The 26520-nt window shown below is 38.7% G+C and overlaps 1 protein-coding gene across 2 annotated transcripts in view; it reads left to right on the forward strand.

The window, feature by feature from the left end:
- The window catches only part of NOL4 (nucleolar protein 4), a 128133-nt gene extending 105431 nt beyond the window's left edge, over positions 1-22702 (forward strand). For both annotated transcript variants that reach the window (XM_060277847.1, XM_060277846.1), the window contains 3 exons: positions 11338-11451; positions 17364-17544; positions 21643-22702. In XM_060277847.1, coding sequence (XP_060133830.1) covers positions 11338-11451; positions 17364-17544; positions 21643-21836 — 489 coding nt within the window. In that variant the 3' untranslated portion in view covers positions 21837-22702. The remainder of the gene's footprint in view (positions 1-11337; positions 11452-17363; positions 17545-21642) is intronic.
- The last annotated feature ends 3818 nt before the right edge of the window (positions 22703-26520 follow it).

Raw genomic sequence — 26520 nt, forward strand, 5'->3', positions numbered from 1 at the left:
TATATTTTGGAATGGGCGTGTTAATTGTTGCCCTGTTGTCATAATTACCACAACATTTGTCAGAGACAGGAAAACTGCTTTTAATGGTGCTAATGCTACAGTTACACATACATTTGGCATTTTACCAAATCAATGTAACCTAACCAATGTAAGACTATAGAAAAAGACTATGGAAAAACACTTATGAACAAATTATCACGCATTCAGCATTTCAAAATTGTTTAAAATTACTCATTGTTTGTCACCCTGGGAGGAAAAGCAGGATATAAATTTACTAAAATAAACTTTTGCTTTATAGCATTTAGATTTTTAGGGATCATTTATTAATTGCAACATTAATATCATGGGGAGCTTTTTTAACTTTTCTAATTTTTCAAAGAAAGTGAGAAACAAAACAAAAAAACCCCATTTTTTGGCTGCCATGATCAAACTAAATGTTAAAATACCACACCACATGCATCCTTTCCCATTATAGTAGAAAAGAAGTGCCCCTTTGAAAATTATCTCAGCATTTCCATAAAAAGTCCTAAAACAAACCTCAGACCCTTCCTTTCATAACTTTCAAACATCATATACCTTTTAAATATCATTTTAAGAAATACATCCAAAAAACGTATTTTATATAAAAGCAATCAAATCAGTCTATATTTTGTCGCTCCTTCCTTCCTTCTTTCCTTCCTTCCTCCTTTCCTTCCTTCCTTCTTATGTCCATTCATTGTTCCAGAATCTTAAATGACTGTGTTCAAAACAAATTGCCACATCTGCTGAAATCACTAGCTTAGGGCAAAAGTGAAAATGCAGGAAGTCATATTTGTACAATTGATACAAGTCAAGTCAGCTCATGAACAGGGAACTATAGATTGAAAGGGAGCAGAGACCATGAAAAAAATATCGGATGTGAAAATCTGATTGTTGAGTTATATTGTGTTTTGAAATATTTGATGGGCAATATATTATTGAAGTCTAGTAAATAGTGTAGTTTTACATTTGTTTTGTTTGAATTAAGTTATTTATAAAATGAAAAGTCTTTGTGCGACTGTCTGATCTTGGTAACTTTGATGAATTTTATCTCATGACTTTGTACACTGCTCTGATATCGGTACAGATGGAGTGTAATACCATATATATATATATATATTTACAAAGAAGTAATATTTTTCCTGTCTTATATGACCAAATTTCATACACATGTACACATCACTGAACAATTACAAACTTGAATGATCTCAAAAAGGCCTGTGGTTTTTTATACCTCTACATAACTGTCCAAATAAAAAGCATGTAGGGGTAGCAAGTTTTTCAGGTCTGCTGTTGGCCATGAAAACCCAGGACTAATCTCCTTCCCTCATGCATGTGGAAGTAGCTGTGTCCAAAGGCTGTTGCCATGGTTGAGTGAAAGCAAGCAAAGTCTTCTCCTGGGCAGAGTGTACACCTCCCTGTCTTACGTTCCTTATTTCAGCAACCTTATTGCATAACAGTAACAGTTAGCATTGAGACTGAAAGACCAGATTCTCAACAGTGGTGACTGTATGAGAAACCAGAGTTAGACCTTTGGTTTATCTAGCTCAGAATCATCTACTCTGATTGGCAGTGGCTCTCCATGACGCTTCACAGAGGTTTTTGATGATCATATTGTCTGAAGTTCTTTTAACCTGAGATGGTAGGGATTGAATTTGGCACCTTCTGTATGCAAGATGCTTTGAAATATGGTCCTTCCCTTAAGATAGTAAAGGTAAAGGTGCCCCTGACCATCAGGTCCAGTTGTGTCCGAGTCTGGGGTTGCGGCGCTTATCTCGCTCTATAGGCCGAGGGAGCCGGCATTTGTCTGCAGACAGCTTCCAGGTCATGTGGCCAGCATGACAAAGCTGCTTCTGGCGAACCAGAGCAGTGCACGGAAACACCATTTACCTTCCCGCCAGAGCGGTCCCTATTTATCTACTTGCACTTTGATGTGCTTTCGAACTGCTAGGTGGGCAGGAGCTGGGATTGAGCAACGGGAGCTCACCCCATTGCAGGGATTTGAACAGCCGACCTTCTGATTAGCAAGCCCTAGACTCTGTGGTTTAACCCACAGTGCCACCTGGGTCCCTTTTCCTTAAGATAGACTAGTGGAATAGAATGTGAATGATCACTTCCAGTTTGAAAGATGAAGATGGGCAGACATTCACCTGGTTTGAACACACATTCGCTGCATCCTGAGGCATTTGGTGTCAGGACAGAGAGACCATGTTCAGTAAGCCCTATACCATGGTTTATAAGCTGATTGGGTACCTTTGCTACTCTCCTCCGTGCTGTGAAAGTTTATGTCTTGGCATGATATGTGAACATGGCCTCCATGGCCTCTCTAGGTTTCATAAAGACTTTTTGGTGGTTTGCTTGAGGGGCTTATTATTTGAAGGGCATTACACAAACCCTCTGCATAGGTCAGTTTCAATTTGATAGATTTGGCAGTGCTGCAAAGACAAACGGGAATAGCATTTCTTTTCACTTGCTATTATATTTCATCAGCCAAAGCTTCTCTCTAATCCTGATGATTAATATATGTCAATATGAAGGAATAAAGAATTAAATGGCCTCCATGCTTGTAAAACATATCATTTTGAAATGCCTGATGCTATCTAGATTGTAATTTAAATTTGTTTCACTGTAATGACATAACTGAAAGGTAATTAGAATACAAGGAGCAAAGTTGTTTAACTGACTGCTTATTTAATATTACTTAAAATGTAGGAATGGTGACTGTATCACTGTACCGGTATCATTATGGTGGTAAGGTGTTACAGTGAAATTTCTAGAAGGTCTGGGCATAAATTCAACTTTTCACATGATTCAGTTGATAAATCTTTCTAAAAATGTCAGAACAATTAAAATTGTTTATAGGACATGTAGCATTTCAGGTGTAGTTATGGAACAACCACCATGACTAGACGCTCTGGAAGATGTAAATATATTAATTAGTGGAAGGTGTGTATTGCTCTGATCTACCTCAAACCATATCATGTATAGCAAGTGTAGTGGAAAAATATACATTTTTCGTTTAGTTTATGAAATACAGTAGGGATAAAATAATATAAATTCTGAAGCAACTTCTTTGGGTGTCAATGTATATAACACAGCAACAGGTTATAATACTGCTTTTAATTTGAATGACACCATCAGGATCACAATGAAAATGATGCGAAAACTATCTGAAGAAATGAAACAAACTTCTGTAGAGGCATTTTTCAAAGCACAGGTTTCAGATCATCATGGTAGACCAGGGATGGCTAGCCTGTTTTGCCCTGAGGGCCATGTTCTCCCTTGACCAACTCTTCCAGAGCTGCAGACCAGTGGTAGATGTGGCAACCCCACAACCTCTCATGCACACTTCTGCATGTGCACATGCATTCACAGGCTGTCACACAGAGCCCACCTTCCTCAGCTGACCCAAGAAGGTTGGCTGAGATGAAAGGACTTGAAGTTCCCTCACTGTTCAGCAAACTATTAATCTAATGACCTGGCAGGGGGCAACTTGCACCCCCATTAGTGCACTGGGCTCTACTGTCTTTACTTTTATACTTAGTGTTGCTTCTGCCAAGTTGTTTGGGGAATAGATCAGTGCCCCAAACTGGGGGTTAGCCACTCCTTTGGTAAGCAGAAATATCAGTAGCAGGTTCCATAATGGACCAAATATTGGGGCTAGTACTGGCCATAGTGTGCATGGCTTTGTCATTATTATAATTATAATTAATTAATTAATTAAATTTCTATACCATCCATCCAAAGATCACAGGGCAGTTTATAATATAAAAACACAAAGAACTATAACAAACAAAAACAATACCCCTGCCCCAGTTTAAAAGGCCATACATTGTTTAATTAGACAAAGGCCTGGTTCTTGCAGTCTTGGAAGGTGTATTTACTTCTGAGTTTTATACTTTTTTTTCTTTTTAAGAAGAGGCAACCTACATTAACATATTGATCAGACTATTTTGGTCAAAGATTCCTAGCAGAGTTTTATTTATCATTCTTCTAATAGTTATTAAGGAATAGCAGTTTCTGTGCCTGAAATATCTAGCTACCATATCCATTCAGATATTGGTGACAAATATATGGTTGCTCTGAGAAAGAAAATGTGTTCATCTGTTCCTGTTCTGTCTCAGGAACAGAATCAAAAACAAATAATGCAACTTAAACCTTTCACTCTTTCTTCAAAAGCACCTTTCAAAAAGCAGCCTAGAGTTCAAACATTCTCTATCAAAGAACGATCCTGAAATCTTCAGGTCACCAGGGAGAAATTATTTTGTAATACTAAAAAAGAGGGGATTCTGCAACTTATTCTGAACTGGTAAATAAGATATGGCCTTCAGATAATAGCCTCATTATTCGTTCCCTGCAGGGGGACATCTGGGAGAGAGTTCTTAACGAAAGGCCTTCTTTCTCATTAGTATCTGCCCATCTCACAGGAAATAATTAAGGCAGTTGATGGGGAAAATGACTAAAAATGTGCCTTTTGGGTGACATCTGCTCTAAGTATCTTTAAAGTTTTGTTGCTGCTATAATTTCCTGCCTAAAAAAGAATGCCATGTTCACACATTCATATCTGATGACCATCATCCCTGCTAAGGAAAAAAATGAATCTCTGCTAAGAAAAAAAACTAGTATTGATAATATAGAAACTGTAGGCAATACTAGGAGTCAAGTAATTTCTGAGGTAAGGGCTCGCTTATCACCTTGAAATAGATTCACACGAAGTCAACAAAGAACACAGCCTCAGTACAGCTACAGGTGTCCTATTTGCTGTGTCATGAAAGGCAAACATCTCAGTAGATCTTTCCTTTCCTCAACCAACAACAGACACACAGAAACACAACAGTTTGACAGAGCTGTTCCTGAAATGGGGAAAATAAGATATCAGCCTAACACATGCATGCGCTCACACACTTATACCCAAGGCTGTACCTAAATCTCATTTAACTTAATGAAACTATGAGGAACATGTGACTTCTGGCTTGCCTTGGGAATACTCAGTTAACAATACAAACCTTCTCCATACATACAGTATTCTGCATTCATTTATCTGTTGACGATGGCTGCTTGCCAAGCCCCTCTTCACACTTCCCTGCCTTTACAAACCACCAGCCTTGTCTGAACATCTGTCTCATGAAAAGATCACATCAACGTATTATGAAATCCTAAAGCACAAATCTCAAGAGATATACCTGGCATATTATCCAGCCCTTGCCCTGTCAGATTGTGTATGTCTTTACTTTTACAAGTCACCCTACTCATTTCACTGAGGCAAGAATATAGCGGGACAGGATTTGACATTATGTACATGCACAGCAGCAGGAAAGAGATTACTAATTGGCCTGAATGTGTTTGTTTCCTTCTGTAACTACATTTTTTGGTTGGATGGTAACCTTGGGCAATTATTGCTGCTGTACAGTCATATAGAGCCTAGATAATTGTGCTAAACATGGTGTCTGTGGCAAATACACACACACACACACACACACACACACACACACACACACACCCTTTCACCTATTATAAGTAGAATACTGTCTGGAATGAGAACATTAGAATTGTAAGCAAAGTGGATTGTGTGTTAAACTGAATTTCTCTTTTTGAAAATTAAACGTGTATTCTCTAATTAACTTGCATTATAGGTCCTTCATCAAACTAATGCTATGACCTATTGTGCCTCATCCATCCCTCCATTCCCTGGCTGGTTTTGCCAACAGTTACTGGAATTTTGCTTCCTACATTTATTCTCAGACAAGAATGAATGAAAAGCATTACAACTGATGTCAAAATGCAGTGCTGCTGCAAGTCTTAAAATGACATATCATTTTACTGTATATATTTACTGGGGATACAAGAGCCTATTACATTAGAACAATATCAGGACATCCAACAGAGTGCAGTGCTGTTCTTCAGTTTGTAATGCAGAATGTTGCTCAAACATGCGCATTGTGCTACTTTACATTGCATGCTTTACAGTATGAGAGAGTGTTTTAATATGCCTCGATTCTCAAGAATCCTTTTTCAATCTTAATTCTGTAACAAGATGTTGGTGAGTATATTCATGTTCTGCTTGAGGTATTCTGGTTTCATTGACAAAATATTTTATTAGACCTTTGAAGTTGTACTTGTTATGCATAAAACAGAAGATCCACTGTGTATTCCATAACTAGAATCACCAAATATCTGTATTTTAAGGACAAAATGTTCCTTTGAAGAACATGTTGGTGGTTTCAGAGGTTTAGATCCCAAATATACATGTGGGAGACAAAATGCTTTGAATTGATGGTGCTGTTTGGACACAAGCACATTTACATATAGAACTGAAAAAGAAATGCTTAGTATTGTATGAATTTGCTGGTGATTTTATACATTCAAGCAAATGAGGTAACACATGCTGTATAGGTTTCACTATTAAAACTAGCATCTGATGTGCAGCACATGAACCAATGGGTGCCCTATATGTAATTATTTTATTGCAGTCTAAGGTCAGTTGTATCTATGTATTTTCCCTTATGCCTTTGGAAATAAGAAAATGTTTTATAGAATTTTCCCTGACTGCCATTTGAGAGACTTTTATATAAAAAAAATCCTACACCCAAATCAATAGTATTTTTACTAGGCAGTAATTACCACTGCCAAATGAAGAGATTTAGAAGCTCAGACTGAACCTACAACATAAGACAATATTGATTCTTTTTAGGGGGAGCAGGAAATTCCCTGAAACAAATACCCAATTTACAGCATGTTTATAATTTTGTATGTGTGCCATTCTACTTAGATTCTTGAGTGACATTCTGTCAAATTGGCTATATGAAACTGTTTGTTTCATCTGAGTTATTTTAGGCATATTATTTAATGATCCTGTGATGCAAATAGATGTCTTTTGATGAATCAAAGTATCAGCTTTCTTATAGTATTATTTGGGTTTTAAGAAAACAATAATACTGTTTAGTGGACTCAGCATGAAACGACATCATTTGAAGGGTGCAACGTACGATTTACTGTGCGGCCACTATAATGTAATATCAGAGAGTAAGACGCAGTAAAATTGTGATCAGCCACCAGAGTCCTATGTTCTTTGAGACTGGATTCCAGTATCAGTCTACAATGCTCAAGGCTGATATTTGTTATGGGCATTGACAGTAAGAAGCTGGAGGGTGCCATGAGGATGCTCAAATCTACACTCCCACACAAACAAACCTGGAAGCACGTCAAACATATAAGACTGAACTGTTATTGACCATCTTTATTTTAAATGAAAGTAATGAACTGAAGTAGAGAGTACAACTGTATGTTTCCCTATATGCACAACATTTCAACAGATGCTGTAAAATTGATAGATTTTTACAGGGGAATACATGGACTTTCCCTCTCTGAAACATCTGCTCTAATTTAAAAAATATATATTTCAAAGTTATAGAATAAAATTGAAATACAAAAAAACCCTATGTCCTGTTTAAATTTAAAGCAGAAATAAAAGGGTAGCTACTAATACCACAACGCGGGTGGCGCTGTGGGTTAAACCACAGAGCCTAGGGCTTGCCGATCAGAAGGTCGGCGGTCCAAATCCCTGCGACGGGGTGAGCTCCCGTTGCTCGGTCCCAGCTCTTGCCAACCTAGCAGTTTGAAAGCACGTCAAAGTGCAAGTAGATAAATAGGTACCGCTACAGCGGGAAGGTAAACAGCGTTTCCGTGTACTGCTCTGGCTTTGTCATGTTGGCCACATGACCTGGAAGCTGTACGCCGGCTCCCTCGGCCAATAACACGAGATGAGCGCCACAACCCCAGAGTCGGTCACGACTGGACCTAATGGTCAGGGGTCCCTTTACCTTTACCTTACTAATACTACTACAACATCAGATTTCTTACCTGATTTAGCACACAATCCAGCCCAAGGTGGATTAAGATTCAATTTATTATTATTATTATTATTATTTTAAATCATTTTTATTGATTTTCCAATAAAAACAGCCAATTAACATATCCATCAAATCATGATCATAATCCAATTAAAAACAATAAACTAAAATAAAAAACCAACCAAATTACAATCCTAATTATTAATTTTCCCGGGCTTCCCATAGTCTGGACCTCTGAAGTATATCTCCAATATCTTCGTTCCTGCCTTTTTCTTGTTGTTCTCCTATTTTCCACATTCCGATCTTAATGCTTTAAAGTTCTCCGTCCCTGGCTATGTGATTCTCAATCATGTCAGAAATCACTTTCATCCATCGAGTACAGCTTTATCTCTCTCTCTCTCTCTCTGTGTGTGTGTGTGTGTGTGTGTGTGTGTGTGTATATATATATATATATATATATATATATATATATATATATATATATATATCAACTGTCTGTCGTTTGAAATTTAATGACGCAATAACTTCCATGTTGTTAAGTTGTTAAATTGTTGAGCATAATGTTTGCAATATTGCAATGTAAATGAACTGTATTCCACAGATATGTCATTTGGCAATCGATCAGCTTTCCCGAAGACCACACAATCCCCCTAGAAGGGGGGGTTACTAGACATCCATTTAGCCTTCTCTCTCACTCATAATGAAGAAATTCTGCAAACAGATGCACTGTATGTTATCCCAAATTGTTATCTCAAGTCATTATAAAGTCAGCTAGCAAGTATTTCCCACTTCCCTCGGAAAAGGGAGGAATTATCATTTTTTTCGTGTTGCATCATATTAACAAGCGCCATCTTGTTTCTTCTTTTTATCTTTATCAAGTCTTTCAAGTCTAAGTAAAGCTGCGCAATTGAATACTTAATTATGAATAGAAGTCCATCTGTACTTTTCAAAAAAAAACATTAGGTTTCTTAATGAGGCTTGGCATAGAAAAACAATTGTAGGTATTGAGAAAAAGAAGAAAAAGAACATACCAATCACCTCCGTAATCCAAACACCATGATGAGAATCTCTTTGAAGTCCGAGCTTAAACACCAGGGACTGTGCAGTTTTTCAGGTTTTTTTCTCAGTCTTCTTCAGTCCAGACTATGTCTGTTTATTGTCCAAATCTAATTATTTTATCAAACAGATATTTCTGGCTATGAGAGTGACTTCGGAGAGTGCCAGCCGTGTCGTGCTCTGGGACCCAGCATCCTGCCACTTGCACCTTGATGCAAGCTGACAATCTTGGACGGTCTGTGGCTCTATGAGACAGTCCTCCCCCACCCTGGGGAGTCTGCCAGGGCTAATTACCCCCATATCAACCCTGAATTACCGGCATGACTGAGGTCCGATCGTGTGGGAGTCAGCCCTTTCCCACCGCCGGAAACAGGAAGCCAGGATTAAGCTTCAATTTAAATGAGTATGTTAACTACATGCTTACCTCAAAGGGCCTTAAGAGTATTTAATTTGGACTGGTTCTTATCTCACATATGGTATTTGTGAAACCAATTTCCTCTATTTACAGTATAAACTGTCCCAAACTTTGATATGCAGTGGCGATTGTACACTTCCAATAGCTCCAGCTTGTTACAAATTGGGTCTTCTATTATTATTATTTTTTTTTTAAAAAAAGCTATTATTTCTACATCATGTTTCAATAGTTAAGTGTAATTTTGATTATTGATTTGCCATCATTTATGTCCAACAGATAATTTAAACACTACATAAGTGAATGGAATAGTTCAGACACATTTCAGTGCCCTTTGGATCAGTTATTTACATTTTAATGTGAAAACTGACTCTTTCCTGAAGAGCAAGTAGCAGATACAAGACAGTGTCATTTGTGAGGCAATGGGTCTACACTGAGCATTTCACTGGGTGGCTTAGGGGTGACTGAAGATCAACTGTACAAAACATAAGTATTGTCAAATCAAATATAATTGGACGAATAAACAAAAAAAGAGTATTTATCTAAGAATATATATTCTGATTTTGTATTTCTTTACTTAATTTATATCCTGTATGTTCAACATAGATTTCTGTTTGCAAGGTCACTAACTGAGCAAAAAATAAAAAATAAAACAATAGAGAATGTGTAGATTGTATCAATCCTTTTTTAGAATTAAAAGCAGGCTAGGTAGATTATCAGTCAAGTATATCAGTCAAGTCAATGGTGGCATGATAATAAAGATGACTAGTACTAATGCACACCATTAATGTTTGTTGTTGGGGTGGGGGTAATTTTTTTGAAGATGGGGAAATTCACAGCCAAGTGAGTGAATAAACATTATATACTGCTTAAACAATAATGTTGTCATCATTACAACTGACCAGGTAAAATACATACAAAGAATGTGTGAGAATGCTGTGATATGCATTCAAGTAAAAAGGACAGCATGCTTTTCAATGCCAATATGATTATGAAACAAGACTCAAATCAGACATGTTCCTATAATGGGCCAAATTCAGCATTGTGCTCTTCCAGTTGTTCCGTCTGTTGCAAGCATTCCAGCTTGCCAGATGAAAACATACCACCTCTCCTTCCCTGACACACCACTCTGGGGGTTCTCACGACACACAGACATCCCAAGGCAATTTCAGGGTACATATGAGGGAAGAAGAAGGGGAAAAGAAAGCCCTATTTTGCAACTGGAAGTCCTGGCATAGGGCTTCTGCCACTGGTTAGGTGAATCCTACCCAATGCTTCTATAGCACTTACAGGTGTTCACTTCCCATTCATCATCTAGTTGCAATGCTTACAACAAGATTGAAAGGTAAGTCAGTAGTTGTGCCACCCATAATTCAGAGGGTGGGTGGCTGAGGCTAAGAGAGAATAACTTACCAAGGCCACCTGGTGAGTTCATGGCAGAGGTGAAATTTTAACCAGGGGCTCCCAAATTCATAGCTCAGTCTCATATCCACTATATTACACCAGATCTTGTCTGTCGTGGGAATAGTCTAGTATTTCTTCAAAATGCATCCTTACGAGCAAGGATGGCTAAACCTCTTTTGGCCCCAAGGCCATATGCAGCTACCTCAGTACTGTGTCTACTTGAATCCCCCGCTTTCCTGGCTGTTGCCAAAATCAGTGAGGTCTTGGAAAATAGGAAACTTCGTTGAGTGGAGCTGGACGGCCACCCAAACGGGGTTAACCACCCCGGCTTAATAATACCCACGTAAAATATTGGTGGAGGGATGTAGTTGAGGATCAGTGGCTGAACTGCAGCTTTAGTCTCTAACTAGTTTTCATTTTTCATCTTGATAACCTCCATTTCCACTTTCTGTTGAAACAAAATACATTTCAATGAACCAACTCTCCAGTCTATGTGCTGCTTGTAAGCACTGTTGTTGACCTGGCGATGGTCCTAGTAATTCTTATTATTCTCTTTCTCCCTCCCTCCCTCCCTCCCTCCCTCTCTCTCTTTCATAGTCACGGCCTATTCCCTCACACCTTACTTCAGCAGTAGCAGAGAGTATCCTGGCTTCAGCCTGTGAAAGCGAAAGCAGAAATGCTGCGAAAAGAATGCGCTTGGATCGACAGCAGGTATGGGTGGGTGGGTGGGGGAGTGAAAGACTCATGATCCACAACCCAGGACACAGTGGACTGAGCAAGCAATAATCACAGACTTTGTAAGATGTGTTGTGTGGAGAGATAAGAGGTTCTCCATAGCGGCTACAGAGAGAGCAGGAAGTGGTAGCAAGGCAGATGGGCTTCAAAATGTTTGTTTTCTGGCATGCTCAGCTGTCAGTTTAATTGTGAATGCCAATGTGTAGCATGGCTGAAGAACATGCTGTGAGCTCTTTTTTATATCAGATCTGCCTCCAGCCTTCACACTGATCATAGTTTATATAAAAAAGTAGAATAAATAAATAAAAATATTATATGAACTGTTAATGAAGATAAATTTGTGTTCATTTTATAATGTTGATCTTTTGATGTTTATAAATACCAGCTTTTAACAGTTTCCATCAAGAATTTTAATGTTTCGTTTTATATTTTTGTAAACCTCTTAGAGGTTCTCTTACAAACAGGTAGGCCTATATAATTTTTGTTAATTACATAAAATAATCACAAACTTACATAGCGGACAACTATAACATAGCAATAATAATGTCCAGCATTATTAAGAATAAAACTCTCAAATATGCATTTGTATTTTTGCAATTGTAGCAATCCAATTATTCTGAAGAGAACAGTTCCAGGATATTTTAAGCTATATCTTAAATCCCTTTCCCCTCAAAATTACATAATTCATAATGAGTTTGATCCAGTCTTGTGATTGATGGAGTTCTGTTCATGTCCAAAAGCCTGGGGAACTATTTTTCCCCAGTTCCCTCTGTTCTGAAGGAATATGGCCTTCTTGAGTAACATGAGAAGTAGTGTGTAGGGAAGTAGCGGGAAAGGATGAATATCACCTCCCTCCTTTCTACAATAGGGAACATTCTTAGTCACTTCCACAAACAGAAAAAGCTGTTTACAGACTGACCAGTCTAGATCCAATTTATTATATGTATTTTTACATGTGCCGTGGGTTACAACATTGTTTTTTTCTAAGTAGACCAACTCTTAGCCATTTGGAAGGATAGCAGGAGTATTAATATTTATCACATTTGGATTGCAGTATTATAACACTTTTCTGCAAATAAATGTCATTTAAAGCAGTGGGACTTTCTTCCAGGTAGACATGCATAGGATTGTGCTATTAAACACTTCAGCATCCCAGACATAAACCAATTGCAAATTCATAATATAAGGCCAATAAATGTACCTGCAATGCTATCAAAATATTTTAGAGGGTGATGTTCTGCTTTTTTATTACAACCAACAACAAACCTAAGTCACGTATAGCTATGCGTAAACCATACAACAAACGTGACCGGCTGATGAATGATGAGTCTGATAATTCATAATCAGAGGAGGTAACTGAATATGAAGATTTTTCTTTTATTATGCATTGTTTATTCACTTGTTGCACTTCTAAAGTGTCCTTCATTCCAACAAATCCGAACGGTTTACTAAGAAAACAATAAAACAGATAAAAATATAAGCCATAAATAAAACAATCATTAGGACAAAAGTATCAGCACATGCAGATTTTTGGGCATAATACTCCTCAAATTCTGCAAACTTTGATAACCTAATCAATGCTCCCTAATGCCTGGATGAACAAATGTATTTTCATTTGACACCAGAAGCCCATGCAGGGCTGGCCCAAGACATTTTGACACCTGAGGCAAACTACAAAGTGGTGTCCCCTTCCCTGTCAGGGAATAAGGGGTAAGTGAAAATCTACATCAGAAACAAGGGCGGGGGGAGAAAGATCTGCATTGTAGTCTGCTGCCCTTGTGGATCATAGAATCATAGGATCCTGCCACTTGAGGTTGTCACATCTTGCCTCATGGGTAGGCCAGTCCTGCCCGTGCTAACCACATGCCTTGGGGCAGAGAGATCCATAGTCAGGGTGTCATTACAATGCATTCTAACACCTGTTTGAAGATGCCTTAGTAAATCATTCTATGCTTGATATAGCAGCAGCCAATGAGGAGGGGTGGCATTCTAGGGCTGGCCTCCTGGCATAAGCATTGCTATCATGTACAGTACTAGGATGGTGCAGGCACACCTTTGGAGGCGATCCAAAGTTGCTGCCAATGCACTTCACAGCACCCCAACCTTGCCATTGGATTGACCTGGTTTGCAGGGGACCTGGTATGCTGCCATGAGGCCAGGACTATGGCACCACCCCTACCTACTTCTAGTTTGATAGAAAATGAGAAGACAAAACCACTAGACCTCCAAACGTATGAGTACAAGTGGGCTAATTGTCTGAGATAAAGTTTGCACTGCAACCAGAACAAGTGTGATTTTGCCTGGAAAACTATTCCACCTAGTCACTTAGGGTATGTAGCGAATTCTATTTATGTTGGCTCCTCGAAAAAAAAGGGGTGGGGTGGGGCAGATTTTACATGGGTCAAAATATACTGAGTTATACAGTTTAACTGCCTCATGATACTCTGGGGTTAATGCATTTTTATTCTGGGAGCAGATAATGATCTCAGAACACTTAGTGTTAATGGGGTTTAATGAACCAAAACAAGAGCCAAACAGCATCTAGTCCCTGTTTAGAAATAAAAATTCCCATCACTACTGATCACATCAACTCTATAACCTTATTGAAATTGAAAGGAATTCTTGGGCACAATGATATGCCAAAACACTATTCCGTAATTTGAGTTTTTAAGTTTATTGCTCATAAAATTTAAACTAGGTCAAGCCCAGAAGAATTAAAACTAATGAAAAACGCAAGATTATGTCAAGATATTTTTACTAGTTTATGTGCAAAAAATGACCCCGTCCAATGAGACTGGGAACACTAAACAGAATACCCCCAATCCTGTCCCAGTCATACACAGCTAGTAACATGCAATGGAACTGGAAGAGGATATGCATCTCCACCTACATGAAAAATGCATCCTTCCAGTTCAATTCTTGCACCAGAAGTGCTTTCTTTAGAATTCTTAAATACAGTGTTTCTTTTTTGACTTTCCAAAACAATACACCACACTTCCTCTAATGATATTGACTGGGGAGTCTATTCTGGAATCTAAAATAGAATCTAAAAGATTTCATTCAGCTGTTAATAGAACAGATTCAAAATTAAACTATGTAATAAATCACTTTAGATCTTTTAGAGCAGGTTAGACTGTTATTGATGCAATTAGCTTAGGATGGTTGAAGGCACTCACTGCGGCCAGAGAATTGATGGAAGACCTCTTAAATGTTACCACATATCCTTCCTGCCACGTATTAAGGGTATAAAAAATTAGGGTGAGTGATCTTTGATAAGGTTAATATTAGACAGGAAGTTGGACTTGATGGCGCATTTTGTCTATTCCACATTTCTATGACTCCCTGTGGTTTAGTGGTAGTTTTTTAAGTGCAGGAGCTCATAATGACAGCCCCATAGCCATATGTGCAAGGAGAGTTCATAGCCATGCTCCCAATGAAAGTCCAAAAATTCAGGCAGGTAAGTTATTTTATTAACACACCTGCAAGTACATAATTTATTATAATCAGCTGACACTCAGAATGATGAACTTACAAAGGCTGGTGTAGTTGTAAGTATTGGAATTTTACTATGAAGATATAGTATGCAAAATATTTAAAAAAATACTATGGAGATATAGTATTAAAAATATCAAACTGTAAATTCAAAAAAAGCCTCAGGTCACATCTGGAAATCAGCGTAGCTGTTATGCCATTAGGAGCTGTTCTCTTGTGTGGTGCTATGCTGTTTTCATGAGGGAGGAAATAGTTCCTTTTAACAAAGTAAAAATATACATATATGTATGAAGAGAAATTTGAATGATGGCAATGATAGTTGATATGTGTTGCCTGCATAGTCTTAGTTCAGGAAGCAGAAACAGATGGCATCAGCCTTCCCCTTACAGGGAACCGAAATCTCAATAAAAAGAATGCTTATGTAAGGTGCATTGTTTGCAGATTACTGTAAAAATATGAAAAAGGTATATTATTACTACTATATAATTTAGCACATGCAGTGAGTTGCAAAAACAATACTTCAGCAACCAAATATCTAGGTAAACAGGAATGCTTTCTAAATCCTTCTGAAAGCTAATAATGATAGAGACAGGTGCACCTCACTTAGTTGCATTCTACAACTAAGGAGACACCACCGAAAATCACCGAAAAAGGCCCTCTCACAGGTGCCATTATTGTTTACAAAAAGCTTGTCAGAAGCCTTTACACTGCTTTCAAAAAACCATCAGAGGTTGGTTACCCACCTCCTTAGGGAAGAGAAAAATATAGGATGGTTGCTGAAAGAGCCCAATTTTGAGCTACTACTGTCCAAACTGTCTTGAAGATGTCACAGACAGTAAGGCCTGCTAACAAGACCAACTGGTGAGTGGGTTTATACAGGAAGATACACTCCTTAAGACGTCTTAAAGCGCAAAGCTTTCAAGACATAGTGGATTATATTCACTCCAGCTTTATGTTTATGACATACGGAACCATGAGGTCCATCTCTATGGGCATTAGAAAGAGCCTTTCCACATTCAATGAACATGTGGAAGAGGGAGCAGGAGAATGCAGAGAATTGCCCTTAGTGAGATGGGAACTCCTGCCCTTTGTCAGGCGCAGAAAACATACACCTGAATGTGGGGGGCAAGGAGGTGTGATCCAGTCCAGATAGTCCCTTCACAAATTCACTGAACCCTGATAACAGGTTGGTGTGTCACAGGGCATGAGAGCCAGATCATTTCAAGTTCCTTGTTGTTGTTGTTTAGTTGTTTAGTCGTGTCCAACTCTTCGTGACCCCATGGACCATAGCATGCCAGGCACTCCTGTCTTCCACTGCCTCCCGCAGTTTGGTCAAACTCATGTTGGTAGCTTCGAGAACACTGTCCAACCATCTTGTCCTCTGTCGTCCCCTTCTCCTAGTGCCTTCAATCTTTCCCAACATCAGGGTCTTTTCCAGGGAGTCTTCTCTTCTCTACCGTTATTTTCTACCACTTCCTAGCACCCATGGGGATGAACTCTCTAGCTGCCAAAGTAATTTCTGCTTATCAAAAGAATCTCAATGGATTCTTCCAGCCAAAATTAATATAATATATATTTTCTTTGCCTACCACTTATATCTGCATTTACAGCTGAGTTTCCCATGACACAAAACATAAACCAGGAGTGGGTAACTGGATTGGTGGGCTGAATTATGACCTCCCCAGAATTATCCCTACAAGCCAATTTGATGGGTGTGTTTGTGTGTGAGTCTACCCCATGTCAGCCACCTGACATCACCAGGTGAAGCATTTTCTTTGCCTATGTGGTTTTGAAATCAGTTTGCACGGACAAACGCACAGTGCTTTGCAGGCACCAACAATCAGCTGATTGGTGGTGCCTGCAAACCTTCCTTTGCCTGTTCGGTTTGAAATCAAACCACACGGGTAAAGGTACAGGACTTTGCAAGTGTCACTGGTCAATGTCTGCAAAGCCCACTTTCAACATAGAGCCATATCATATGACTCATCAGGTACAGGGCAGGCAGGTGGGGCTTATGGAAAACAGCCTTGCAGGCCAAATTAGGAATCCTGCTGGGTTCAACTAGGCCCACAAGCCAGAGATTCTCCACTGTTGCTTTTTAGAGCAAAGATTATGGATATTGAGAGGCTGAATAGAGCTGACTATACTGTAGCTACACCCGTAAATGACCATTTCTGCTACAAGACATCTATAACCTGCCAGAGTTCTCAGGTTTTCTTTCCGACAGATAAAAGTGTCAATTAAAAAACTTGTATGTGCTTGTTTCACATTTCCTTTAACCTGTTTTCAAAGTAGTGCAAGGAAAGTCTATTGAATAACAATATAATGTCTTCTTCATTCAAGGAGAAAAATGCAGCAGTGATTTGACACTGTCCGCTGAACCATTGTTCTTGCAGGATGAGACTGCTCCAGCTGACAAACCATATAAACAGGAACCAACCCAGGTCACTTACTCAACATCAGCTGTTTCCAGCACACAGGAGGTGTTGTACATAAATGGAAATGGGACCTACAGTTACCATAGTTACAGAGGGTTAGGAGGAGGTTTGCTAAATCTCAGTGAAGCTTCTACCAGCGGTGAGTTTTATTATTATTTTTACCAGATTTCTGTATTTATATTTGCATGCATGGATCTCTCTCTCCCCCACCCCCAAGTCCTGGCAGTGTTTAAGATGAAAAACATTACATGTTTTTGTTACAGACTATAAATTATCCAATATATCTGTGGACTTAAGTACTCCTGTGCTAATATAGTCTTAATGGGCACAAATTACTTCAGATGATTTTAACCAGCCATTCCTTCTCGAAGAGAAAAAAAATCTATTTCTATATAATATAGGATGGAGAGTACTAGCTTAAAGATATTCGCTATATTTAGAATAAGCATGCACATAAAGGAATGCACTGCTCACTCACATTGAATTGAAAAGGAATAAGCATTGCTCCTAGAAGATGTTTCAATTCTTTTGGAACTCATGGAGCAGGGAGTTCCACTTATAGAGAACAGCCACCTTAAAGGGCTTGTTTGTATGCTTTCATTAATACTGTACTTCATACACAGAGAGCATCATGAAGACGTAGGCCTGATTGGCACAGGATCAAATATAAGTGATTATAATCCCCTTGGTGGTGGTGGTGGTGATTTGCATTATAGCCCACCTTTTTCTCCAGAGAGCTCAGTGTAGCATACATGGTTCTTCCTCTCCTCATTTAATCCCCACAACAACCCTATGAAATAGTTAGGCTGAGAGTTACTTGCCTGAGGTCAGCCAGTGAGCTTCATAGCTGAATGGGGATTTGAACCCTGGTCTCCCAGGTGCTAGTCTGATAGTTGAAGCAGCAACATATTAGAATGACTGCTGCATTTCATCCTGATCCTCATACATGTTTATTCAGAAGTGAGCAGTTCAGGCACCCCCAAACTTCGGCCCTCCAGATGTTTTGGACTACAATTCCCATCATCCCTGACCACTGGTCCTGTTAGCTAGGGATCATGGGAGTTGTAGGCTAAAACATCTGGAGGGTTGCAGTTTGGGGATGCCTGAGTTAGTTTAATGGAACTTCCTTCCCATCAATTATACTTAACACTGCAGTCCTAATGGAGAAAGACAAATGTATTAGACCATTGTTTCAACTGGTAAAAATAACTATAACACTAAGGCAACACTTATTAATAAAAAAATTCATCTCTAAGAATTACAAATGAGTGGCAGTGTAATTTGATATGGATTACTGTAACTGTTAGTATTTTTAAACTATAGGTAATTATGCTGATTTCAAAATAAAATAAAACAGAGTTTAAAAATAATTTTTGCAGCTTTACTGACTGTACTGTAATAGATAAATCTTATTTCCATTATTTGAGAAACTGATTAAAAAGAAAACACAAAGTATATATACTATGCAAATTTTAATGAAAAGCAGCTCAGGACACTGTGGTTTTAAGTGGAGGCGTGGTAGGAGCGGCTTAACCCAACCCCTGCTGAGAAGAGGAAGAAACGTGCCAGTTTTATTACGGTTCTTCCTAGCCTGGCCAGTCCTGCAAATATATTAACAGCAATGCAGTGAGTGGAATCTTCCACTATTCTTCTCCATAATCACAGTGAAAGGTGGTGGTTGTGATTCCCAAAGCATCCTGAAAGCATCTGACAGGAGGTGAACCCAAACACCTGCTTGTCTAACATTTTCAGCTGAAAGTAGAACACATAAGCAACATGCATCTTTTTCAATAAGAAGGAGGCGTCTTCATCTCCCAAACTGTATCACAGCCAAAAAAATTTAAACAAATATCTACTTAGGCTTCTGCAAGGGGCTTCTGGATGCAAAACCTTTTAATATTCTTTCCTTTCCAAGCTGAGTCCTTGCTCACAGACTGTTTCGGAAAGACTTCTCCATTTCAGAAACAATATTCCATGCAACAAATAGGGGTCCGCTTTCCCCCCTTGTTTTAAAGAAAGGTGTAAATGGACCCTAGTTTATGAATCCAGTTTCATGGTTCTTTGGATCCTGGCTACAGTTAATTCGCAGAACCAAAAAGTTATTTTACATCTTATCACAGTGTCTAGACAGCGTTGTACTTTTTAAAATTATCTATTGCTGTTATAAATTATTGTCTATAATATTAATGATCAACTTAAAGGTAATGGTTGGATTTACCAGGGCCTATTGTCTCCAACAGACTATTAAGTATCCAACTGGGTGTCCCATCCTAGGAGCTAAGGTGGGTTATTGCAGAAATAACTCACATATGGCTTTGCTACTCATGAGCCATCAGTGCTTTGATCAGTGAAATAAGCTGCCGTATCGTATATCTGACCTGCATTTTAGAATTCTAAGTAATTGATGCTGCCAATGAGTAATTTATGAGGCAATAACTACCTCATGTTAAATCTTGCAAGTCATTTGTCCAGCAGTGTATTTAATGTCAGATTTACTCAGCAGCTAATATGATAAATGAACGTCTAGCTCTTGGAGGAGATTCGCAGTGCTTGTAGCATTTTGAATGATTTAGTTAAAACAAGAACTACTTAGCTTCCAAAAATATGTGATGTCTATGCAACTTAAATGAATCCATAAACCACAGTCAGTTACAAGTTACAAAATAAATGACTGGCTGAGTCACCTCACTGATGGCTAGAGAAATGATATCCAGTGAGCATTGGAAATGATGTGACAGGGAAGATTTTTTAACATCAGGTTTAATTTGCTGCTCTAGAAGAAACTGTACTTCTGTACGCATGAGAGAGCCAGCAATGCTGACTCACAAAAATGTGCAATCAACACTGGCAGCTGGTGACTTTTGGAGCTGATAGAGCTACAGATTTTTGATCCCATGCCGCCAGCTACAACAAAGTTCTCTGCCTGCACACACATACACATGTACCAAGTAGCAAGAGGAAATAAATTCAAGTGCCATTGAGAGCCATGCAAGTGTCATCATTATTGACTTAAACGATCTCAAGGCCAGCGACCACATACACACACACAAACACCAAGAAGGTAAGGCAGAGACAAATTACTATGGATTCTATCCAATGCTGTCTGTGTGTGCACCCTCAAAATTTGCACTGAAGGGTAGGAAGACTCCCTAGAACAGATTTTGCAGGTGCCCCATATTTCTACTTTAGTGTCAAAACTTGCATTTGAGAGTGGAGTATTTTTTAAAATAAAAAACAATAAATGCAAACCATGCAAAAATAAAAACTGCTTTACATTCTCAAAACACAAATCAAAGGCAGCCATACTAGAAGCCACGTGGGGCTATTTTGTAAGACTCCAGGAGAGGTAGCCCAGAAATTTACTGCTTGATAAAACTGGGGACCCTGAACCAATCCTCTGGATGCTATCTATTTGACATTGCCTTTGTTATTATGATGATTCACATCATATCCCACTGTGCCTTTGGAAAGCTCAAAATAGTTTACATAGTGTTTCCAGGCATTCTTCTATATAGGCACTGGTCAGGCTGAGACCCCATTGCCTTTATAAATGTGGCATCATACGCCCTATGGCTCAGAATACAGTGAGTAAGTGTGGGCTAAGGGTGAAGGGGAGCAAGTGTCTGCCTATACACTGCCATTTACTTTGGTGCTATGTAAACAGTAAGAGCAGTGGCAAGGATGTAGGGTGCATTACTTAAGTTTGTTCTTGGGTATGACAATACCCCCTCCAGACAAGAAACCCCCTGAACACATGCATGTTTGCTTTGTTGTCATCTATTTATGGTTTAAACATTGAGACTTCGGGAACTAGAAAACCGTTTTGTACACAACCACATCAAAGCATCATCACTTTGATAACAGAATTGTAACGGTAAGCTTGGGTATTCATGTAAAAGCTAAATAAAGTACTGTAATATATAAACTAATGAAACAAGTCACCAATTGCCATTTACAGAGGAGTAGCCATGCTAGTCCACTGCAACAAAATGAGCAAAGTCTTGACGCACCTTTACGACTAACAAATTTATTATGGAATAAGTTAGCAGTCAATTTTTTTTACCTTCAATCCTTTGTCAGATTTGTCTCTTAGTACGCATGTACACAACTGCACCATAAGCCATGTTTGTCTCTTTTTTGCTTGTACATTTGGTCTCTTATTGAGATGTGTCTGGCAAGTGGCAAGTCACAATTAGGATCACCTGATGTTTCACCAGCTTCCATTTGTCAATTGCAGGTCCAACTGATCTCAGTATGAAAAGACAGTTAGCAACCACTTCTGGATCTTCCAGCAGTAGCAGCTCCAGACCTCAACTGAGTCCAACTGAAATTAATGCAGTACGGCAACTGGTTGCGGGATACCGAGAATCAGCTGCATTTCTATTGCGTTCTGCAGATGAACTGGAAAACCTTATTTTGCAGCAGAACTGAGACATCAGCATCCTGCTGGCCTAGTTTCATCACAGAATTTCCACTAATGACATTTTGATCTCCCGGAGCAGATCTTTCAATTACTGCACAGTCTTGTTGACGAGTTGATTGCCATAATGCCACATTGTTCTTGGCGTTCTTGGTGTGTTAGGGTTCTTCAAGTGAACTTGGACCTCTGATATCTCTGAGGTATTTTTAATATATCCAGCCTATCGCTTTATGTTTGTTTGTTTTTGTGTATCAGCATCAACAGCAAAAAGTGGCTAGAAATGCTAAACTCGTTCTAACACGGATGGAAGTAGAAGATGCTGGGGGTTCAAAATTGGTCCAAAATCCAAGTGCAATATTAGTGGAATGTGCTATTGACTCAGTGGACTCAAAGCTGCATTATATGGCAAAATGTTGCCAAATGCCCTGTTTGTTAACAGGATGCAATTGCAATGAAAGGATCTTGTATTTTACAGAAAATGTAATTTTTATAGGAAAAAAAACAAGACAAAAATGTTGGTTCTCATTCTAAATTGATCATTTTTACTTTGGTAAATTTTTCACTGATTTTTCAAATAACATTTTGAGGAGTTATTGTTAAGTCCTCTTCTCTGAAATCTCTGTCCCCCTCTCCAATCCACATCTGTTCTACAGCGAGTACCTTTTCGTGCTGGGCAGCCCATTCCCTGGTGGATCCCAATATAAATATCTCTGGAATGACTTCCAAAGGAAGTAGACATTTCCTGAACCTAAACCATTTTGCCTCCATTTCATAATGAGTTGCAGCTTTATTAGCAATTAATAAAGATGTGAGGGTTGTTTTTTAAAAAGACATATCATTTTTTAAAAAATTCTTTTTTTAAAAGTGGTTTCCTACAAGCTAGCTCACTTAACTCCAGGATTGCTGCTGCTGCTGTCTTGTACAAGTCCTTCTAGTAGTGAATGGATGTAGATGATTGAATGTGAAGAGGTTGCAAGTGACAATCGGAAAATTTGCACTCTTGTGTGTATTTATTTCTTTATTTCTTTTTAAATGAATACATAACTGAAAAGGGCCATTGACACTTCTGATGTGATTTTATAATGTTAACACTGAACTAAAAACTGTAAAAAAAATTGTAAAGGATGCAGCTGCCACTTAAGCAAAGTCCCCTTCTCCTGATTTCCCCACCCCTAATTTCTTATTTTATGATGTCAAATACACATCAATTGTGTTTTTGTTGTGCGCTAAGGAAAGCTTATTTTTTATGTATTTAGAGAGAAGTATTTTAGTTCTTGCTTATTGTAATATCTGTTCTGATGTTTAGTTTTGTTAAATAACAAGTTCCTTGTGCATTCCTGAATTTGCCTTATTTTGTGTACAATTTTTATGTAATTTGGTTTTTGACAATGAGTTTAAGGCATCAGTGATATTTTCTATCTACTTGTTACATATAGTTTTTCAAGTACAGTAATGACTGTGATTGTGACAAAGTAATGTGCACTTTTTCTTGTAACTGTGGACATTGCTATGCTTTTCCCCCTTTAGTGTTTCTAGAATTACTGTTGCTTACAGTTACGTTTTAAAAAAACAACTTTTGTGATACTGTTGGTGAATATCAATGTGAAAAAGCCTATTGAAATGAGTGTTTTGGAGATATCTAAATACACAAATCTTTCTTTTAAGTTGTGAACTTTGAGTTCACAAATTCAAATGAAATTTTTTTAAAAAGAGGGCTGGGAAAAATTCCTCTGTTTTTGTTTGGGTAAATAAACAAACATCTGTGTTTCAATACAGGCCTGTGCAACAATGTTTTAGCATACTGAAAGGTTAATATTTTCTGAACACTGTTCTCTTTTAAAACAGGAAGCTGCAGTTTAAAATCCAATTTAGACGAGACGTTGGAGAAATTCGCTAAAGAAATAAGTGTCTGAGTGGGTAAAGTGCTTAGTTAAGTACTATTTAGAGGCATGTTTGGCATAAATCTTGCAGCCAGTCTTGCCTACATTTTAGCTGAGGTCAAGACCACTCAATCTGGCTATTTTGAGTTCCCCTTCTATATGCCAAAAGCGTGGTGTAAGGAGCTTTGCTGCAATATGCATTTATAACACACTCCCAGCATCCTGGTCCCTGCTGGCTATTTCCTTACCACATTAGGAATGCTGCAATATTTTGGCCATTCACAGTAAGCCGAAACTTTCCTGAACTTTGTCTACAAACATACAGCAGCACAATTATCTCCAGACCCCTGCAACAGTGACCACTTGTAAACACAAGACCCTGAGGGAGAGCGGATCAGCGAGTACATTTGGTAAGCAGAGGAAGGCCTCTGCCAATCGTGAGCAGAACAATTGTTATAAAACAGAAAAGGTAAACTAACTTATCAAAAAGCGCACTGCCACATCACAAATGATAAATCCACCTCTTTGGCCTCCTTATGTAAAATATATTGTCCCCTGTTCTACATTTGCAGCAGTCAAGTTACATTCTCTAACTCAGCCACATAACCAAGTATAGAAAATCAGTAGGAAGTGATTCTGTGCTTTGGAATGAGCCATCCCCTGCAGAAGTACAGTAGCTACACACACCAAAGTCATATGAGCATAAGGCTCAATGAGAACCTCTTCTGTCTCAAGCTTGCTTTCTGCCATGTATGCACTAACCATTATTTGCAACAAGAAGCCCACTTTCTTCTCCAGGTGACTGGCCTGCAAAGTGCTTATGCCTCTAAGTTACTAGTGTATAAAAAAGTGTGCTATGGAGGGAGGACAAGTGCTGTTGTGCTCAGGTTCTATTTGCCAGGTATTTGACTAGACACTGAGAGAAAAGGATGCTGGGCAAGATGAGCCTTTGGCTTCCTCCACTAGGGCTCTTATCTTCTAACAGGAGGCAAAGGTGGGAGGGGGGAGCACTGAGGCCAATGCAGATCTTCCCCTGTCTTACCCCTTTCATTATTGTTGACATCATATTATTTTCTCTCTCCAGTATCATAAGGTAATAAAGGTATGTGTCACAGCTGGGAAATAGTGTATTTTTATAATACAGAATACAATGGTTTGACATAAAACGGTGCCATGCCCTTCAGTGAAGAATAGCAAATCTAATCAAATTTTGTCTCTACCCATTTCTGCGGTAGTGTCATCAATTGCTCCTGTGCATGTCTTTAACAGCTATGTGGCAAGAAGAAATTCGGCAGCTGATGTTTTCTCTCCAATCTGCAGATGCAATGAGGTGGTGGGAGCTTGATTTGATGAATGTCCCTATGTGATATTAAAGTACTTAGAATGCTCTACCCAAGTTTCAGTTTTTAAAAATTAATACCTTGCCTCGACATGCAACTATAAAACGTCTATCTTTTTTATCTGCGGTAGCAATCTTACAATGAAGAGCAAGGTCTTGCAACCCACAGTACACAATGTTTGATATTATAGAGTACAGCTTCTGTTTATTTTCCTCTCTCGTGCTTGTTGTACAATGAACATGTTCTGTATCGCCATGTGACCCATTATGCCATCTACTTTGTGAGTGCTCTCTTGCACTTTCATAGAAGTCTTTGTGCTTGGCACAGACTTTGGTAATGTGTGTACCCTGTGCCCCTCAAACCACTGGCTGCAGAAACAAAATGCAATAAAGGCATACTGGTCTTTCAAAAACAGCACAGCATGTTAGCCAAGGAAAATATTTTATAAGTCGTTCATGGTGAAATGCTCTTGGACCCATACTATTGTGCCTGAAATCATAACTTTCTGTGCCAGCCCCTCAAATTTTAACACTGATAAGAGTATTTGCTCTTGATAATGTACTTCTCTATACATCCAGCTTTACCTGTCATCCAAGTTGTACTGTCCCTAAGACTGCCTCAGTCATTTCAGTTAAGATGTTCTTATGCCCTGACTCTGGACATTTTTGTGTTTTTTTGAGGCAGGCAGACACATTATGTACTACTTACACAATGTCTGATGAATCAGGATCTCCAGAATGTGTCCAGGTCTCAGTTGCTGCCTTCTGCTGTTTGAAGTAGTTGCTAATATCCATACCTAAACAAATAGAAATGGCTCTGCTCCTTCGCTTTCTCTAGCAGTTCTATATAAAAAACTCTCATGCCTTTCTTTCAACCTTCAATGAATCAAAACAGGAGGACTAAATTTCTGTTTCTCAAGAAGCAGATCAGCAATTTCACATCTGAATTCTTGCTTCTGTTCCTCATACTGCCTTCCTGAGAAGGTTAGTTCAGGTACAGGAATCTACTGTGCAGTGAAGACAAATGCAAAGACAGTAATTCTTGCTCTCTGCAATCGTGTGTGTGTGTGTGTGTGTGTGTGTGTGTGTGTGTGTGTGTGTGTGTGTGGTCTGACTGGCTGGAACAATCTTTGTTCTATTATACTTTCATTGGGTACTTCTAGATGTTTATTTAAAGTTATGTTCTGTGCATTTCCAAAGGTCAGTCATATGCCAATTATAGTGCAAGAAATCTTTGGCCAGTTATTTCACTGTCTACTGAAGTCAAATGAAGTGCCATTTTGTGAAGTTCTACATGATTAGTTCTGTGTAACCAATGTCTTTTCAGCAGCTCATGGCATATTTGGTGTACCTGTAGCTTAGAAATTCTTAACTGGTGATAGCCTGGGGTCCTGTACCCTAGGTGACCAATTAAGTCCCACCCAGAGGCACTTAATGAGGTGGAGGGACTTGTTAGTGGCAAGAGTAGGTAAAAAT

The sequence above is a fragment of the Zootoca vivipara genome, chromosome 8 (genome assembly GCF_963506605.1).
Source record: "Zootoca vivipara chromosome 8, rZooViv1.1, whole genome shotgun sequence".
Lineage (NCBI taxonomy): Eukaryota > Metazoa > Chordata > Lepidosauria > Squamata > Lacertidae > Zootoca > Zootoca vivipara.